This window comes from Vombatus ursinus, unplaced genomic scaffold, assembly GCF_900497805.2.
Source record: "Vombatus ursinus unplaced genomic scaffold, bare-nosed wombat genome assembly UNPS02014813.1, whole genome shotgun sequence".
NCBI lineage: Eukaryota > Metazoa > Chordata > Mammalia > Diprotodontia > Vombatidae > Vombatus > Vombatus ursinus.
The window spans coordinates 11,601,565-11,621,775 of record NW_020954591.1 but is presented as its reverse complement, the minus strand read 5'-3'; the positions used below and the strand labels follow the sequence as shown (position 1 = coordinate 11,621,775).

Below are 20,211 nucleotides of genomic sequence, written 5' to 3'. Positions count from 1 at the left end.
TGTGAGGATCAGATGAAATAATAATTATAAAGCACTTGGTGCAATACCTGTTATATGGTAGGTCCTTAATAAATGCTTGTTTCCTTTCTTTCTTCCTGGTTCAACTTTAAGTGTATAAACTGTGAAACTATATAATGACCCTAGGAATCTCCATCTTCCAACATAACAGTATGTTGTTTTTGCTCATTGTAGGTCAGATGGACTAACTGGCTCTCATTCGGAAGGAACCTAATGGATCAGTTACCCTGCTGTATGCCCTGAACATTGTTTGGGTCTGGAAACTGTTCTAAAAACGATTAAAACAGGACAAAAATGTGACAGTGACATGGGACTCCAAGAAGCCTGAGAAGCAGCTTCTAATTAATTGCTTTGCAATTGGAAAGAAGCACTTTTAGATTTCCCTGGGCCACCAAGAAAGGCACTTCCCCACTGAAGGGTTAAAATGAGTGCCCCATTGGTTCCCAACAAGTCATGTTATACTCAGGTGCAAGACAACAGAAATGGAGTGAAAAATAATAATGAAAGCATCCCAAGCCTGGGAGATACAAATGCCAACCAAGTCACATCAGAGGTAAATCCCTCTGTTGGTGAGACCAAGAGATGTGGTCTTGTAGAAGAAATTGGAAATGGAAACGTAGGTGGGTCAGAGACTATCACCCAGCTTCACAAGGAGTTTCACCAACTTCATGGATATGGTAAAGAAGCCCAGAGTGGCCACATCAGTCTGAAGGAGTTTAAGCTTGCTTCTACTACTCTAAGGAGGGATCTGGGTGAAGAATACGTGGCAGAAGAAGCTGTAGATATCATGTCGATTCCTCAGCTGATCCAGGGACCAGAGCTATCCAGTCTGAAAAGTGTTGTGCATGGGACCCACCCAGAGGTTCTTGCTATAAGTGAAGCTGACATTATTCAGCATGTGTCTAGGGAGAAACTGGCCAAAACCCAGGGTAGCAAAGAACTGAAAAGGCATTCTTTGGAAAGAGCAAGCAGCTTTCCTGCTAAAATGGAAGCATTCACAAAAGAGCATGCCAGTAGCCTGGCTCATAAACACTTCCAGCCTGCTTTGCTTGATTCCATTGAAACATCATCACATCACGTTGCTGGTGGTACAGAGATATCAGAGACAACATCAGCGGATCACCTTCTAAGGGCAGTGTTTCATCCACATGACAATACCTCAGAGGAAAAGATTGTGTTTTATCCTAAACCATCTACCTCAGAAACCAAGGACACTGTTCTCCCAGAGACCCACACGGATGGGAGAAATTCTCCGGATATCAGCATGAAAAGCACACCCCATCCTGCTCACAGAGATTCTCCTCTCATTTTCACTGCAGCACTTGAGGGGATCTTGAACAAGCCAGAAGCACAAGTAGGTCAGGAAGAGGAGGGGCCCAAATTGGAGGTGAAAAATGTACCGACCCTGCAGCCTGAGATTGTTTGGGAGCAAAAAATGCTCCAAGTTGAAAGCCTAGACTTGCCTAAGGTAGAAAGCGTGGTGACACTGGGGAAGAAAGGTTGGATTGAGGAAAAAGAGGGAGGAAGAAACCCTCTCCTTCAAGGCCCAGATGCTGTTCTAAGTCAAGTAACAACTTATGCAAATGACGGTCAAGTCCTTTCAGAGTTGGGGAGAGGAAGTAGGAGTGATGAGAAGATAAATACTCTGTGTGATGAAGGGTCAGTAGCTACTGCCCAGAAGCTGGGGTCCATTCTCCCTGTTGCCTTAGGGACTGACAGTGATCAGCTCGGTGGTGAAGGTATACTAGACACAGCTAAGTGCTTGGGTGAAGCTGTCCTGGGTAGCATTCCCATAGTTGATGGTCACACAGCATTTTCTCCTGATGGTCTAACTGAGAGCAAACCTGAGAATAAAGGCATGGGAGTTGGAGGAACCCTCCCAGTTTTAGCTCTGGACCCTTTGGGTCAATCAAATGGTGAAAGTGTGTCTTTTGAACATCCCATTCATCAGGACAGTGGTTTAGAAGCAATGAAGGTTCATCAGGCTGCTGCCACTCCTGAAAATAAACCCCTTCCTGATGAAGCGGTCAGTGAGGTCGAGACAGTTACAGGAAGAACAGTTGGCCCTCTTAGTGTCCCTAGACCATTCCAGGCAGTGACAGCTGTGGATGTGAACCACCAGCCCACACCATCCAACAGCAATCTGAAGGACCTTTGCCCATTTCAGAACGACACGGTATCATCTTCTACCATCCTACCTCCCGTCGACAGTGCACAGTTACTGAATATGTCTTCTAAAGTGCCTAATAAGACTGCTTGCAACAGTGGGATTCCCAAGCCAATCCTGGTGCATTCCAAGGACTCTCTTCCCAACCAGGGAGAGACTGAGAGTGACTTTGTTGAGAGACCTGAAGAAAAGTTGGAAACAGAGCCCATTATCATACCTAAACCCAAACATGTGAGACCCAAAATCATCACTTATATCAGGAGGAATCCTCAGGCCCTTGGCCAGGTGGATACTTCGTTGGTTCCAATGGGGCTTCCTTATGCCACTCCATCATGTGGCATGCCCCTGCCAAAAGATCAGAAGACATCAAGTGGTGACCTCAAACCAGCCACTAACCTCTATGAAAAATTCAAACCAGACTTGCAGAAACCACGAATCTTTAGTTCTGGATTGATGGTATCCGGAATTAGGCCTCCAGGACATCATTTTAGTCAAATGAGTGAGAAGTTTTTGCAGGAGGTAAGAGAATGAAGTTTCAGTTTGATGTGTGTGATATGTGTTTTACCTCTTTAAGAAAATTTGCAGTGATGTCTGGCAATTAGGTGCTTTCCTCTAGGAAGTACCTGATGTTAAGGGATGCAATTGATACTTCTAACTGGAGAAGAGAGGTGACTTGACATTTTGGACTGTATCATCATAATCCAATGGGTTCAAAGTGGAGCATAATCCATTTATATACAGCTTTATTGTATAAGTAAATAAGCAAGAGAAGAGGGGAATATAGCATAATTACCCTCCTTAAATTGTTCAGATCTCCATTTGAACAGGTTTCTTTTGAGAAATCTCTCTCTCAACCTTTTTCTTTTGTCTCTGTCTCTCTCTCACACACACACACTCACACACTCTCACACATGCACACTCACACACACATACACTCTCATACATACTCATACACACATACATTCTCTCTCACACACACACTCACACACACTCTCTCTCTCACACACACACACTCTCACACATACACACATATACTCACAGAGTTGACAGTGTATGCGGATTGAGTTTTTGAAGAGGAGAATTCTCCCCATTTTTGTCATTTTTTTGAGAATAAACACTCATGTCACAATAATCCAATGAAAGGAACCTTGTCTAGGGACAAGACCTAGTTATCACTGATATCTCTGATTCCCTTCCAGATTGTTTTCCTTTCCTTGTTTTATTTCCACATTGCTTTATACTTGCTAGTTCAGGGGTGGAGAACCTATGGCCTTGAGGCCACATGTGGCGTCCTAGGTCCTTGGACTCAGTCAAAAGGCCGCACCCAAGTTTTACAGAACAAATCCTTGGATTTGTTCTGTGAAGTTTGAATTCACTTAACGGGCCGCACTTGAGGACCTAGAGGACCACATGTGGCCTCAAGGCCGCAGGTTCCCCACCCCTGTGCTAGTCACTTAATAAATGTCTGATGAATTAAGCTGAATTCTCCTTTTCACTCTCTGTATCCCCCTTGCACCATTTAAGAACAATCTGTGTTATGACTGGATATTTTCCCCAGACGTTTATTCTCTTCTGCCTTTTGAAATCATGCCCAAAACTTGGAAGAGTAGACTCATTTGCACTTCAGTCATTCAGCTGGGCAGGCTCTCACCGAGGCTGATTGGAATGATGGATTTTTCACTTCCTTCTGACTGGCATGCTGTCTGCTTACCATGAGTCCTATTTCCACACTGATGGAAATGCCAGAGATCCTTGAACTATGCCTTGTACAGAGCGTATGCTTAAAATAACTGTGTGTTCAATTGCGTCAGACCTCTTCAGTTGTTTCCCTTAGGCTACAGGATAGAGACAAGGAGCCCTAGGGTAGCCACTGGGCAGGAGCCATGTCTACGATGAGTTCCTTTACCATGTGAGGATATGGTTTAGCTGGTAAATAACCAATGGAATGCAGGACTGCGGTTACTTAATCATGGATCAAGAAAAAATGGCATGGGCGGTGCATTGTTTCAGAAAGGTTAGAATGATTACCCCTGCTCCTTTTTATAAAGACCATCTCAGGGCAGAGATCTTAAATAATTTTCCAAGTATAATTCTGAAGACTGATGGCTTCAGTTTGCCTCTGGTAAGACAACAAATTCCTGAATAACAGGAACAGAAGTAAGCTTCAAATGCAGAAGTCATGCATTTTTAATAAAATAACTGAGACTACCAAAAAAAAAAAAAAACAACCCAACACCTTCAAACTGCTTGCTTTCCTATCCTTATTGATAAGGACCCCCATGTATCACAGCAGGGTCATGAACACAGAGAGATTAGCACAGCATCTTTCCTAGTAGAGGGGATATTAGGGATGCTACCCCCTGTCCATTCCTCTGGGCTATTTCTGAGTGGGTGGTCCTGTACTTGCATGGAGGTAAACCTGGACAGAGGGGCCTGGTGATAGGAATGCCCAAGGGGTAAGGTAGAGAGACAATAGCCTAAGCTTTGTGTGGAGCGGTCTCCCTGTGTTAATTCAATCAGATTTTAATTTTTATATTGCTTAGTTTTAGGATTTTAAAGAAATCATTAAAGTACCTTTTATTCCTTTTCAAAGTTTTATCTAATAACTTCCCCATAAGAATATATCCCCACCATTGGAGAAGCATTTTGTGTTGATCTCTGTGTATTTATCACCACTCTCTGCTACCTCAAGTGCTCTGTCAACAGAGACGAAAGCAAGTGGTTTGAAGCTTTTTGCAGATTGGCCTGTTCTATTAAAAATGCATGTTTTTTACGTTTGAAGTTCATTTCTGTTCCTGTTACTGAGAGATTTGTTATTCAACTGGAGGCAGATTCTCTAAGAAAATGACAGGCATGGTAGATAACGACCTCCTCAGGGTCATAGTGGTCAGAGCCAGTTTCACCTGGGAGCAACATCAGTTTCCAAAGAACTGAGAAAGTGCAGGGAAGGTCAAAACACAGCAGAAGTGGTTAAATGGACCTGGGGAAGTGGAGGTTAGCAAAGATGATTAGTTTGGCATTAATAATTGCCTGAATAGGAACACCTGTTTAAAAGTGGCAAGTTGTCATTGACCAAGAGATCAATGTGTCAGCAACCAAAATTTTAAAAATTAGTTCTATGAACATACTTGAAAAAAAGGAAAAAAATAAGGAGAAAACAAAACTAGATTCAGAGACCTGTCCCCCCTTCCCCCCCAAAAAAAGATCAGAAATCAAAAAGAGAGTATTCTTTCATAGGAATATAATTTGACACTCTGAATTCATATATCTACTGTAGCAATCATGCCTATTTTACAATGTAATTCTGTTAATAAAAGCTTTGAAGATCTAATCTCTCACTTCAATAAAGGCAGTTTTAAGGAGAATTTTGTATCTTTTTCAGTATTAAAAGAGTGTCAAATTGGGATGGTATCTTGAACAGTTAGGATCAAAGATTTTATAGCCTCTATTAAGATGTATTGTTTGAATGCTTATAATTGCTAAATAGAGAGTGGTTTGACATGTTAAATGCATTTTAAGTTATAGCAGAGTTAATTAACCAATATTTTTGCATGTGTAGCCCCAGGCACTATTTTTGATTAAATTTTAAAGGAGATTGAATCATGATTTTCACCTCATCTTTTTTCATTTTTAATATAAGTGAGATATAGTAAATATTAATAGGCCTTACCAGTGCAGTCAGGTTTTCCATTTAAAACGACTTTTCATAAGTAGGACTCTAATCTAGACCATTAACTGCAGGGAAAAATACTTATCTTAAATTTTGGGGAGAAAGAGAAGCTTTGATCTGACTTTCCTGGGAATAATTACATTAATCATAGGAGAAAGCAATAAGAGGAAATATCTGCTATCTAGAACATGATGGGCTAATTTGGGTTCCTTCAACTTTTAGTCATTTAAATGCAGCAAGGCTATCTTCTGTTTGCAGCTTTGAAAAATTAGCCCACTTTTCCTGGGTAACAGTATTTTCTGGTGCTGACTTAGTTCTTTGCCTACTGATGGACTGGTGTTCTTCACACAGACTGGTAGTGTCTGTCTCCTTATTTTCAAGGCTTCATTGCCACTGACATCTCTTCAGTAACAGAGTAAGTTTTCATAATATTTAGATTTTTTTTGACAGTTTTCCTCTTTGTATTAACCATTTGGATATGCACTCCCATGCTATCACATGAGCTCATGCAAAAGACCCTGAAGGTAGAAACTTGCACGATTACTGTTATATCTTCTTAAAATGATCGATATTACTCAGTCACATTATTCCAGAAAAGACCATATAGAACATTTTATAAATCAGGGATCTGTAAAACTTACCACACAGCTAATTGGTAGTAGTGCTAGAACTTGACTCCTTTGCCCATCATGCCCCACCATCTTGTATTTATTCTTCTAACTGTTTCTTTCTCTGAAGGTTGCAGACAGACCTGGGAAAGAAGAATTTTGTTCACCCCCATATACCCACTATGAAGTACCTCCAACTTTCTACCGATCTGCCATGCTTCTTAAACCCCAGCTGGGGTTGGGTGCGATGTCCCGCCTGCCCTCCGCCAAGAGCAGGATTCTGATTGCAAGTCAGAGGTCTTCGGGTACTTCTCTTCATCCGCCAGGACCGATTGCAAATGCTACCAATCTCTATCATTCTGATCCTTCAGGTCAGTATTTAAATAATTGCTCTCTGATGTTTTTTAATGAGAACACATAAAATAGAAGTAACTGAGATTATTAATAGCTACTGACACTTTAAGAGAAGCTTTTTTTTCATCATTCAGAGTTGTGTCCTCTATGGGATCTATAACTACCTCAGACTAATCAATTTCTTCCCATTTGTAAGGTATTGACTTAGTGTTCTATCTGTAGTCTTATTATGTCACCCCAATAAATAGTTTTAAAAATACTAATTTTCTTGGGCAAGAGTTAAGTGGTATTTGCTTTTTCTTTGGTCCACCCCCCAGGGGTGGAGAACCTGTGGCCTTGAGGCCACATGTGACCCTGTAGGTCCTCAAGTGTCACCCTTTGACTGAATTCAAACTTCATAGTTCTGTCAAAGGGCTGCACTTGAGGGCCTGAAGGGTCACATATGGCTTTGCAACCGAAGGTTCCCCACCCCTGGTCTGGACCCAAGAGGTAATCAGTGTGGGCTTCTCCCAGTATGGAAGCTTCAAGCCACCATGGATGCAGTTTGCTAACTCATCTGTAACTTAGGGTCTTGGAGAGTTGCCCTGGGACATTAACTCTTGACAGGTTAAGCAATGCGTGTTTCATCATTCTTTTATGTGTTTTCCTTTGCTGCACTGTACTCAAGTACTATACAATGCTAGCTATTATTTATTATCTACTAGGTCATGTGATCATAGATATAAAGTTAGGAGGGACCTAACCCATCCTCTTCATTTTACAGATGAAGAAACTGACTCCCAGAGTAGTTAAGTGACTTGCCCAGTTTCCCATAGGTAGTAAGAGACAGAGCTGAGATTCAAATTCAGGTCTGTTGATTCCAAAGCCAGGGTCTTTCCACCTTGCCTGAATTTATTATCCGATGTTATCTGACATTATCTGGCATTATATGCAATTAAAGGCCCTAGCATAAATAAGTAAGGTTTATTCAAACTTGGATTTTAGAAATGTGGCATCTTCCCCCAACCCTGCTCCATCCCCACTTTATATGACCCTCCTGAATGCTATATCCATGTTCATGGCTCTTTGGGGTTCTCTTCATTTATTCACACCCACAGCTCTTGAGGCCCCATTCCATAAATCTTCTAGACAAAGCCAACAGACACATAAATGCAAAACAGAAAGCATTTAATAAAATGTAACAAAGTAGTAGCAAAGATCTTAAATCATGTAATAAGTCTTTTTTTCCCCAGCGCATTTGCCCATGACTATCTATCACCTCCTTTGACTCCAAGGGAGGCTGTGAATCCTTTATCCATTCATTTACTTGGCATCTTCAACCCTGTAGGAGAGGGATACAGGCAGTTTAAGCCTACACACAATGATACGCGGCAGCTAGGTAGTGTAGTAGATAGAGTGCCACTCCTGGAGTCAGGAGGACCTGAGTTCAAATCCGGCCACAGACATTTACTAGCTTTATGACCCTGGGCAAGTCACTTAACCCTAATTGTCTCAGTTCCTTATCCATAAAATGAGCTGGAGAAGGAAATGGCAAACCGCTGCAGTATCTTTGCCAAGAAAATCCCAGATTGAGTTACAAAGAGTTGGACATGACTGAAAAACAACTGAACAACTAATTAATACTACAGCTTGAAATCTGAACCACACTGCCTAGTAAGCTCCCCTTCCAGCCTTGGCTTGAGAGGGCAGAGAGCAGTGCTCACCGTTTCCATGTGTACAAAAGCCCCTGGCTTCTCCCTTGCCCTGCCCCTCTGGTCATGCCCTCTCCCCCAAGCTCCATTTGTTCTACCTCTCTCTAGCCTCCTGGAGGACCACTCCTTTTTGGGTGGCTAATTATTTTGCTCTTTGTGCAAGACTCATTCATGTGTACTTTTTTTTTAAACTTCTCCATCTGCAAGTACTTATTATCCAGGATCTTCTTTGTAGACACCACACACAGGCTTCTGGGAGATGCATTTCAGAGACTTTCTCCCAGTGAGTGAAGCTTTGGACCTAAAAGCATTGTGGGAATATTTGATATACTTTATAAATGCCTTTGACTGAGGCAGATATTCTAAAACAGGTGTCAACACAATTCATTTCCCAAAGTTAATTAAACCAGTCAGGCTTCATTTAAAAAAAACAAACATTTTAGACAGATGAATAGCTGTCCTGCTCTTAAAGACCCTCAAGGAAAAGGATTGCATGGCTCTCTCTTTGATACCTAGTCTAAGGCTTCATTCTTAAGCCTTCTCCCTTAAATTCTCCCTTAAATTCATTTTAAAATAATTATTTATTTGCAATAGATAAAATCTAGATACTGTCTTTGACGATTAGCTGCCTAGTTGATGTCCTTGCAAATGCCAAAAAAAATTCAAATTCCCAACACCTTTTTACCTAGAGTCCTCTTTTTCAATCCTTTACCTTTTATCACTCTCCTCTGAACCTTCAGTTCTTGGAAATCTCTAAAGATAATCAGGATTTTAAAGTTAAATTTTCTCCTAATTTGCCTCATACAAAAGAAAAAAAAGAATTATTTTAAAAACATAATAACAATAATGATTTTGTTGATGATAACAATAACTAGCATTTGTGGAGAAACTCAAGGCTTGCAAAGTGCTTTGCAAAGATCTCATAACCACTTCATAGCAAATATCCTCCTAACAGTCCTGGAGTGTAGATACTGTTATTAGCCACATTTTACAGATGAGAAATCAGGCAAATAATTCCTGACTTGAGGTCCAGTGCTTTATCCATCTAGCTTCCTCATAGATGAAGGGGGAAGTGTCAGAGAATTTGGTATGTTTATTCTCCCATAGTCCATCGATGGGGAGAGAAGAGTGCTGCTTCACAATGCTTAGTGATCTAAGACAGGGGTGGGAAACCTGTGGCCTCAAGGCCACAAGTGGCCCCCTAGGTCCTCAAGTGTGGCTCTTCAGTTTGGATTCAGTCAAAGGGCCACACTTGAGGACCTAGATGGCCACCTATGGCCTTGAGGCCACAGGTTCCCCACCCCTGGTCTGAGAAATACAGAATTGCTAGATTTGAAGAATGTTCTTTGGTTGAATTTTTATGAGCTTAGGTAGTAAAAAAAATGGGTTATGTTTTGCAGTCTGATATGCTTGCCAAATATCCTGGAATTCGATTCATAAACTTGTACACATCCCAATTAATTAAGCAAGCAAGCAACTGGGAAATTGTGAAACTCCCATGAAATGTCGATAGAATCAGAGCCTTTAAAACTACTGCATTTCTTCATACTTCAATATTTCAGGGATCTGTGCATTTACCACTTTTATATATTTTTCATTACTTACTGGAGAAGGAAATGGCAAACCACTCCAGTATCTTTGCCAAGAAAACCCCAGATGGAGTCACGAAGAGTTGGACATGACTGAAACAATTGAACAACAACAAGAATGCCTTCCATTGATGCAGATCACACACTCTTTCTAGTTTGTTAGACAGTCTTTGGAAAAGATTATAGCCAAAAATTTATCATTCCATGGCTACTTTGCTGATGAACCTATCTGATGAACATCGGTGAGTCTTTAGATAACAACCATGCAGCCATTGGGTAAAATCAGTGACAGACTTAGAGGTAGAAAGGACCTTCGAGGTCATTTAAATACAACTCATTCCTTTTATCTCTGCAGAAACTGAAGCCAAAAGTTAAGTGACTTGTCCAAGGTCACACAGATAGTAAGTGTCAGAGATGAGATATGGATCTAGGTCCTCTAACAAGAAATCCAGCACTTATAGCTTAGAAAGCCAGCACTCCGCTGGCAAAGCCTTCAAGAACCCAGTGTCATCTCCATGATTTGATGGAGGCATCAACAAATTTAAAATTTTTATTTCATTTATTATGCCATCAGTTGTTTATTTCTATCATTCATTCATTCATTGTGTATTATTAGGCAGCAAGGTGGTCCAATGGATAGAGCACTCAACTTGGAGTCAGGAGGACCTAAATTCAAATCCTCAGATTCTTCCTAGCTGTGTAACTCTGGGCAAGTCACTTAACTTCTGACTGCCTCAGTTTGCTTATCTATAAAATGAGGGGATATTAATGGCACTTACCTCCCAGAGTAGTTGTGAGGATCAAATGAGGTGATATTTGTAAAGTACTTTATAAATATAAAGTGTTATATAATTGCCTATTATTATTAACTCTTATTATTTATTTGTTAATTTAACAAACATTTGGTGAGCAAAACATACAGTGCTAGTTGCTATGTGGAATATGAAGACACATCATTCATACCTACAAAGAATATTGCCTACAATATTGGCTAGGAGATAAGGCAGGTATGTAAACATCTACAGTGCAAGTCAATATATGAGAAGTGTCATATGAGAATTTAAAATAAAATTGCAAAGTGGGGAGGGTTGCTCCCAGTATGTAATGGTCATGGAGAAGGCGGCTTTTTAGCTGGCCTTGAACGAAGGTTGATTTTCTATAAGTTAAGACATAAATTTATGTGATTGCACGTATATAAACTATAGCAGACTTCTTCCCATCTCAAGGAGGGAGGAGGGGAAGGAAGGAAGGAGTGAAGGGATAGAATTTAGAACTCAAAACTCAAAAAAAGTTTAAAAATTGTTTTAACATGTAATTGGGGAAAAATAAAATATTATATATGAAATGTGAGAAAGGAGATAAGATAGAGTGGCCAAGTCAGTCTTAGAAACCCTTAACCTATAATATCTTATTTTTTAATCAACATAAAGTTGATTTATATATGAAAAGTTAAATGTTCTTTGTCTTGTTGTTTTAGATTTTATAAAAAGCTGAAATAATCAGTTGCTTTAAAAAGGTTCTGTAAGAGATATCTGGAAACAAAACTTGGTAACTGCTACATTACATGAAACAAATAAAAGAAAAATTATTTCACAGCTTGGGACAGAAGAGTAAGTTTGAAATACGTTTTCAAACTTGATTAAAGTACTGAAATAAGCATGTCTCCATTTTTTGTTTGGAAGAGCCCTTAGGAAGTTTGGGAACCAATAAATCAAACTTTTAAACTACAAAAAAAACCCCAAAAAACAAAACAAAAAGAGAAGGGGAGCAAACACTCCAGAAGGACAGAATCATATGAACAAACCAAGGATTGGGTATTCAGACATTTGTTAAGTTATCCTGAATGGCAAGAATTGAGGATTTGTGCTGTAGAGGAGTAGATGAAAAGGTGGTTTGGGGCCTGATTGTGGAGGACCTCTAATGCTAGACGAAGGAATTCGGACTTTATCTAGTAGGCTATAGGAAATTATTGAAGGCTTTTGAGGAAGGGAGTAAAGCTCGACCTTAATCATATCATGGACTCCTTTGGTGGTCTGTGAGCCTTATGGATCTGTTCCCAGAATCGTGTTTTTAAATAAATGAAGGAAATGCTAAAATTTCAGTTGGAAGTTAGTGTAAATAAAGATGTAATTTTTTTCCCTATCCAGGTTTATGGACTCCTGAAATCTATGGTCCAGGGACCCCAAGTACAGAACCTCTGTTTTCAAGGAACATTTTAAAAATCTCTTAGGCAGTAGCTTAGAGCAGCTTCTGTTTGCATTGAGGTTTTGGAACGATTCTGTTATTTATAGCTGAAAGACGACTGTAACGGTAAGGAAAAGAAAAGGCAGGAAAGTCTTTAAAAAGCAGTCTGACATAGTACCTAGCACACTGCCTTGTACTCACACACTCAGATGCTCAGTACCAGAGTACAGATGTACCACAGGTGCTCAGTAAAGATTTGTTGAATGAACAAATGAATGAATGATATTAAGAAATAATTGGAGGAGGGGGGAATTTGGACATCCAGTAGAGCATTAACTGGGACCAGAAGATATTGAAGTACAAAAGCAACCATAACAGGATTAAATGTCAGAAGTCTAATTAGCAAAATGAGGAGAGAAGGAAAGGAAGAGATGAGAAAGGGCTGGAAATTCGATTTCTACTTAGGATTATGTCATGGGCAGCAGATGATAGCTGCTTCTATTTGCCTTATGGGTTGACCAGAGTATAATAATATGGGTCAGAGGTACCTGAGGAAGCTAACATCAATTCAAATAAATTCAATGAGTTTTTGCCAATTGGGTACTACATACCAGGCACTATGCTAGGCTCTGGGGGCTACAAAGACAAAATGGTCCCTGTTCTCAAGGAGCTTATGTTCCTATGTTGTAGGGTAACAACATAGACCAATTAAAACATAAAATATATACCAAGTAGTTGAGAGGAAGCATGGAGGCAGGGATAGCTCTAAGAACTGAGGGGATGGTATTTTAGTTTTAATCTCAAGATTTCAAGAGGCAAAAGTAAAGAAGAGCATTCTGGCCTATGCAAAAGCATGTCCTATCAGGAGGAAAAATAACAGAACTTCATAAATAAAGCCTCATTAGGGAACCCAAAACAACTTAGCTCCCATTAACTAAGTCACCAGGAAATAGGCATGGAATTTTGCTTTAGCAGTTAGCCACTGAAGTTAGCCATCAACTAGCCACCAGCAAGCACCACTGAGGATCAGAATTGAAAAATCTCACTTCCAGAAAATATGGAAGGGAAGGAGAACTGCCATGAACAGTAGAAAATACGTAGTACATTATGTTTGTGTTTCTGCCAGTAGCAAATAATAGCTATGAATGCACTAATAGAAGAATGTTTAAGAGATGGAGGAATGTTTCTCTGCTCTCCTTTTGATTATTAGAAAGAATGAACTACTTCTTGAAAGAATGGAAAAAATTACTTCAAAGGGAAAATACAAGGGGGAGCAGAAAAATCTGAAGGGAATGGGGAATTCTATGCTGTCATTAGTCTGGGGGAAGAAAAATATGTTAGAGTAGGAAGGAAAGAAACACTAATGAACATTTGGAGTTATGGAATGAATATTAAATGAGTAATGAATGAAAAGGCATTTATTAAACACTTACTATGTGTCAAGTATTGTACTAAGTACTGGGATTACAAATATAAAAATGAAAGATAGTCTCTACTTTCAAGGAAAATACCTTCTAGCGAGGGAAACAATAAGACATAGGGAAGTGGTGTCCAAGAAGAGATATTTTCATTTGGAAAGTTGCAGAAATGGTGAATAGAGGCATAGGGAAGATGATTAATATAATCTTTCCAGTAGCAATGGGAATATTTATTTGATTATGGTTACAGAATTGGAAAGCAGGGATTAGTGAGGGGCATATGTGCAATAGCATGGCTTCCAAGAAGATAACTGGGGATGAAGTGAAGGGTTGGAGGGTTGGAGCCTGTCTAGATAGTAGTGCCTTCCCCCATGAGGCACTAATTAACCAGAACAGTGAGGCCTTAATACAGAAGTTCTGCAGGCTGAAAGGGGTAACTCCTCTAAGGCATGGTCTCTAGTCTGGGTACCAAGGTGTCTGACAGGAAGTTGACTTGGAAATTTATAAGAAGTATGAGATACTTCCCATAAAGTGGAGAACCAGATTCCCTAAAAAGGATGCAACCTATGCTCTGAGGAATGAGGTGAATGTACCTGCTGGAGAAAGGTGTTTGCATAGAAATTCACCATACACAAAAAATTAATTTAATTTTATTAATTTATCAAGATATTATTTATATTAATATAAATATATTAATATGAAGATAATTTAATTTTAAAAAATTAATAAGTGATAATGATAATAAAACAAAAAATAAGGAAACATGAGTTGCCGCTAACTTAAACCCTCAGAAAGTTTTTGGGGAAAAGATTGAGTTCATTTTGTTTCATGCTGGCTTAAGGTTCCATTTTGATATCTAAGTGAGAAATGTGGGTCTGAAACTCAGGAGGGAGGTTAGACCTGGAGTTACATACTTGGGTTTCATCCACACAGAAGTGAAGTCATGTGATGATCACTAAAGGAAAAAGACAAGAGAAGAGGAAAGAGGATGGAGTTTTGGGGAATGATTATGTAATTGGACAAAAGAAGCATGAGAAACCCACAAAGGAGGAAAAAGGAGCAGAGAGGCAGAAAGAGAACCCAGAGAGTAAAGTATTACAGGAACCAAGAAAGGAAAGTGTTCAAAAGTTGCAAATAAAAAAAAAAGCAAAAAAAAGTTGCAAGTAGTCAAGAATGATGACTACTGCAGAGGAAAGGAAGGAAGGAGGAAGATAGGTATTCCCTCCATTTTACAGACAGGAAAACTGAGTCTCCAAAGTTAAATGAGTTTCCTGAGATCGTATCAAAAGTTCTTGTCAGAACTAGATGAAAAACAAGGTCTCATGATGCTCTGCACTGTTCCTTAAGCCACATTGCTAGATAATTAATAAGAATGTTATTTAATTTAATAATCTTGTGATTTAATTAGGGAATATATTATTTATTTAGTGTATCGGACCTGGAGACAGGAAGACCTGAGTTTGAATCCTGCCTCAGATACTTACTAGCTCATTATTCCCGGACAAACCTTTAACCTCTCTCAGTCTCAGTTTCCTCATCTGTAAAATTGGGGTAATTGTATCTATGTCCCAGGTTTGTTTTGAGGGTAAAATGAGATATTCGTAAAGCACTTTGTAAACATTAAAGCTTAGTATCAATGCTAGCTATTACTATTGTTCTTATTTTTTTAAATACTTATATTGTAAGCTACTAGAGAAAAGAATTTTGTTCTCTTTGAGCCTTGCAAATATATAATTAGCTTCCATATTAAGTTTTTAGGGTTTATGGTGATTAGTCTAAGAAAAGAGAAAAAAAATTTTGAATGCATTTTGTAGAATCTTAGAAGCTATAATTTCAAGTACTTTTTTATTAACTTATAACTGTAGAGAGATGATGATAAGCTTCAGCTAAGAAATATAATACATGAATGAGAAATATGCATGGGAGAGTCTCATTTTTGGCGGGGTTGGTAGGAAAGAGGAAGATGATCCTCTTAACTTTCCCACTCTCTGAACAATGAATATGTTAATGTGAAGGAAATAGACTCATCACTGGGACTTCTTTGAGACCTGCCTTATTGAGGGTGACACTCACTGATAGTTGTCTATACAAAGATGGACATGTCAGCCATACCCCACTGTTTTATGGGTCAGCAGAAATCTATTAGCTTTTCAAGGAGTTGACACTTTTTATCTATTTGCTGTCAACATGCCCTCCTTAATTTGACAGGCTGTGTATGTTAACTGGGAAATTTCCTCATGTCTGTTTGCTCAGCTTTTAGGTGATTAGAGCAAAAGAACAAAGCGTAGCCTCGATAAACATGGAAAGTACGGATGGCTCGTGGGAAAGGGCTCAGCTCCTGAAGGTTCCCACTCCTCCAAAGTCGGAAGAGCCACAGAAGTTAAGGAAACTATAACTTGGACAATGGAAGTCCAGTAGAGTCAGGAAGTAGGAGCAGTGGTCCTACAGTCCAAGCTTTGACTCAACCTGAGGCTGCATGATCCAGATTGAATTTCTCTCTCAGATGTAAGTGTCCTGATGGCCTGACACAGCCATCCCCCAGTCACCGGGGCTAGAGACCTAGGAGTTACTTTTGACTCCTCCCCATCCCCAAACTTCCAGCATGCAGGCTTCCTTTGTAATATCTCTTAGTTCTTTCTCTCCATTCCGCTAACCCTAATTCAGGCCCTTATTACATCTCACCTGGACCAACGTATACTCCCTGAGTTGTTCTTCCTACCTCTGGTCTCTACCATCTGACATCCGTGTTGCACCCTACTGACAATTCAGTCTTCCTTAAGTGTGGCCCTGATCGGTCATTTCTTTCTCATAAACTTTCATGATGTCTGTTAAGTAAATCCATAGCATTCAAAAGCCCTTCACATTTAGCCTCCTCGTACCTTTCCGATCTTTTCTCTGCCAGGTATACTTTAATCCAGTGACACTGGCTTCCAGGCTATTCCATGAACAAGACACTCCATCTCCATATAACTTGCTTGCACATATATTTTTGCTTGTTGTCTTCCCTGCATTGGATTGTAAGTTCCTTGAGGGCAGGTACTATCTTTTGCTATTTTTTTGAATCCCCACAGTGCCTGGCATATAGCAAGGAATTGCTAAATGATTATTGACTGAATTTAGCCTGACATTCTGGATCGGGGTGGGGAACCTGTGGCCTTGAGGCCACATATGGCCTGCTAGGTCCTCAAGTGCAGTTCTTTGACAGAATCCAAACTTCACAGAACAAATCTCCTTAATAAAAGGTGGTACAGTATATAGAGTACTGGGCTTGGAATTGGGAAGACTCATCTTCATGAGTTCAAATCTGGCCTCAGACACTTACTAGCTATATGACTCTGGGCAAGTCACTTCCCCTTGTTTGTCTCAGTTTCTTCATCTGTAAAATGAGCTGGAGAAGGAAATGGCAAACCACTCCAGTATCTCTGCCAAGAAATAGGGTCATGAAAAGTCAGTCAAACACCACTGAAAAATAATTCAACAATAACAACAAAAGAAGCATCTGTTAAAATCAAGTGCTATGATTTGTGTATTTAAATAAATATTGATGCTTTAGGGGCATCCTACATCACATTCTCTACTCACATGGTCACCACCCCAATTCAGGCCCATATCTCCTTTTGCCTGGACTAGTAGAATAGTTTTTTTTAATTGGTCTCCCCTCTATCATCTATCTGCCATAGAAATGATGAAATGACTTTCCTTAATCATGGGTGTGTCCATATCATGCCCCTGTTCAGTAAACCTCAGTGGCTCCCTATTGCTTCTAGCATCAAATACAGATTCCTTTGCTTGTCATTTAAAAACCTTTAGAAACTCACTCCAACCTAATTTTCCAGTCTTATCACATATCACTCTCCTTCATGTAAACCATGGTCCAGCCAAACTGGTGCACTTTCCTCATTCTTCACAAATAACTTTCTACATTCTGTCATCATGATTCTTCATAGACTGTCCTCTCAACCCGGAATGCATTTCCTCCTCACCTCCATCTTTTAAAATCTCTACTTTCCTTCAGATCCCTGCAGAAATGCTGACCTTTGACATGAAGCCTTTCCTGGTCCTCCATCTCTTCATGTCCCACTTCATTTTACCTTGCACTTACTTTGTATGTATCATATATATTTATATAGCTATACAGTGCCTGCCCCCATAGGACAGAAGCCCCTTAAGGGCTGGAGAGGTTAAATTTCTGTCTCTGTATTCACATTACTTAATACAATTTCTGGCATTGCAGATTAAAAAATGTTTGCTGATTGGTTGATTGATTAATAGCCCAAAGCACATCAAATAGCATTTGTTACACCTGACAAAGTTGTGTCATTTTGCATTTGCTTCTGAGGCTAATTATTGTCATTTAAAGAAGGTTCTTGTGAAAATAAAATTTAGCAATTTTTTTAAAAAAGCCCTCAATGGAGGGTCCAGATGGCAAGACAATACCTCCTTTCGTGAGAAGAAATAACTTGAAGATTTCTGTCTAATGAAAATTTTTGTGCTGGTGGGAAAAAAAATTAAAGGAGGTTCTTGATGTGCAAAGAGTTCCCATATGACTCAGTGCTTGTGTAGACAATGTCACAGCAAGGACATGTATAAATACTATTCAAAGCTTCCCTGCCATTTGTTTTTGCCCTTTTCTTTAATGTTACTCAGGGCTGAGCGCAGGGGCAAATGAGAACCAGAGACTGGAATCTCACTCAGAAGTGATGCCCTATAATTTCATAGTTTCTCCTCTGTTAGCCAAGAGCGAGTTCACTCATTCTTCAATCTGAGAAACCCTGAACTTCTCCATTTGTGAAGGAAACAGGAGACATTTTCCAGAAGAAAAATGTTCCGTGCCTCGAGAAGAGAGTGGCAGATTTTTGAGTCAATAAATGATTCTGTGATATATTCTGTAACTTTTGTAGTTGAGGGGGGGAAAAGTTGATTACAAGTATATGTAGAAATAAAGTCATGACCACAATATTTTATGTAGACTGAGTTCATCATCTAGGCAAGATGTCAGAGAATACAATCCAATATATTTATCCTTTTCTCCTGATCTGAAGGGTTTTTCTCTCCAAGTAATAACTGTCCTCTACTTTTTTTTTCTGAGTAAAGAAATTACATTAACATAATGTTTCCTAGGGGGTTCTAATAATAAAACTCCTCATTCCCCCCCTATATTCATAAATCTGTTTTCTATCCAATTCAACATTATTCCTCTTTTCTTCTGATCTTTTCTTAATGTGGGGCAGGTGATTTTCCACTTTTTGGGAGGAGGAAGAATTGGAGGAGGGGAGTATGTCAGAGTAAATTTGAAATTGTGAGAGATTGCCTGAAAATACAGGCCTGATAAGGGCATCGTGGAATGGTGCTGCGGTAGGGAGAGGGCTAAGAAGGGAAAGAAGGTCTCTACAGTCAGAGGATTACAGGAGGGTGCAAGGTGTCTTGTGAGAGAAGAAGAGAGTGAATATTTGCAGTGAGGAGTGCTTACTACTTAACAATTTTTGCCTAGAGATGAATTAGATGGACAAATGTTACTGTGTCATATGTGAAAGACAGAAAATAATTTTCTTTTCCTTTTGTGTGTTTGTGGGTTGTAGGTTTTGGATTCAGGAGGTGTATTGCTCCATTCCTTAAATTAAAGAAGCTGTGTTTAATGGAAAGCAGACTGGATTAGGAATCAGAAGGGTTTTTTTCATGGACTCTGCCATTTGCTAGCTTTGTGACATTGAAAATCATAGAATCTGGAAGTTAGAAGGGACCATCTGTAGAGGGTGTAATCAACACCAGTGATTCCCAATCAGTGGGCCAAACACTGGAGGGTCATAAAAGTCTTGTAAGGGATATTTAATGTACAAATCAGTATAAATATGCAATCATGACTCTTGTGAACTCAATAAGTTATATGTCTTACCCTATATGTATTAGTATTTGGCAGGTACTACTACTCATAACTTACATTTATAAAGTGCTTTAAAGTTTGCAAAGTGGTATGTTATTTCATAGGGCAGCTAGATGGCACAGAGGTTAGAGTGCTGGGCCTGGGATTTGGAAGAGCTGAGTTCAAATCTGACCTTAGATACATATTGGCTGTGTGACCCTAGGCAAGTCACTTAACCCTGTTTGCCTCAGTTTCCTTGTCTGTAAAATGAACTGGAGAAGGAAATAGCAAACCACACTAGAATCTCTGCCAAGGAAATCCCCAAAAGGGGTAACCAAGAGTCATACATGACTGAAATGACTAAACAACAATGTTATTTCATCTGATCTTCACAGGAACCTGTGAGGTAGACACTATTATTATCCTCTCTTTACAGATGAGGAAGCTGAGGCTGAGAAAGGTTAAGAGACTTGCCTGTAGTCACAAAGCTAGTAATACCTGAGAAAGGATTTGAACTTAGGTCTTTCTGATACCAGGTCCAGCACTTTATCTACTGCACCCACTCATTGCCTCTAGGAATAGATGGATGGATGGATGGATGGATGGATGGATGGATGGATGGATGGATGGATGGATGGATGGATGGATGGAT

At 39.6% G+C, this 20,211-nt stretch overlaps 1 protein-coding gene across 1 annotated transcript in view; it reads left to right on the top strand.

Annotated features, from left to right (window-relative positions):
* Positions 1 to 409: 409 nt before the first annotated feature.
* The window catches only part of MTUS2 (microtubule associated scaffold protein 2), a 466,747-nt gene continuing 446,945 nt past the window's right edge, over positions 410 to 20,211 (top strand). The window contains exons 1-2 of the mRNA XM_027835276.1: positions 410 to 2,704; positions 6,594 to 6,834. Of these exons, the coding sequence (XP_027691077.1) occupies positions 443 to 2,704; positions 6,594 to 6,834 (2,503 nt within the window). The 5' untranslated portion in view covers positions 410 to 442. The remainder of the gene's footprint in view (positions 2,705 to 6,593; positions 6,835 to 20,211) is intronic.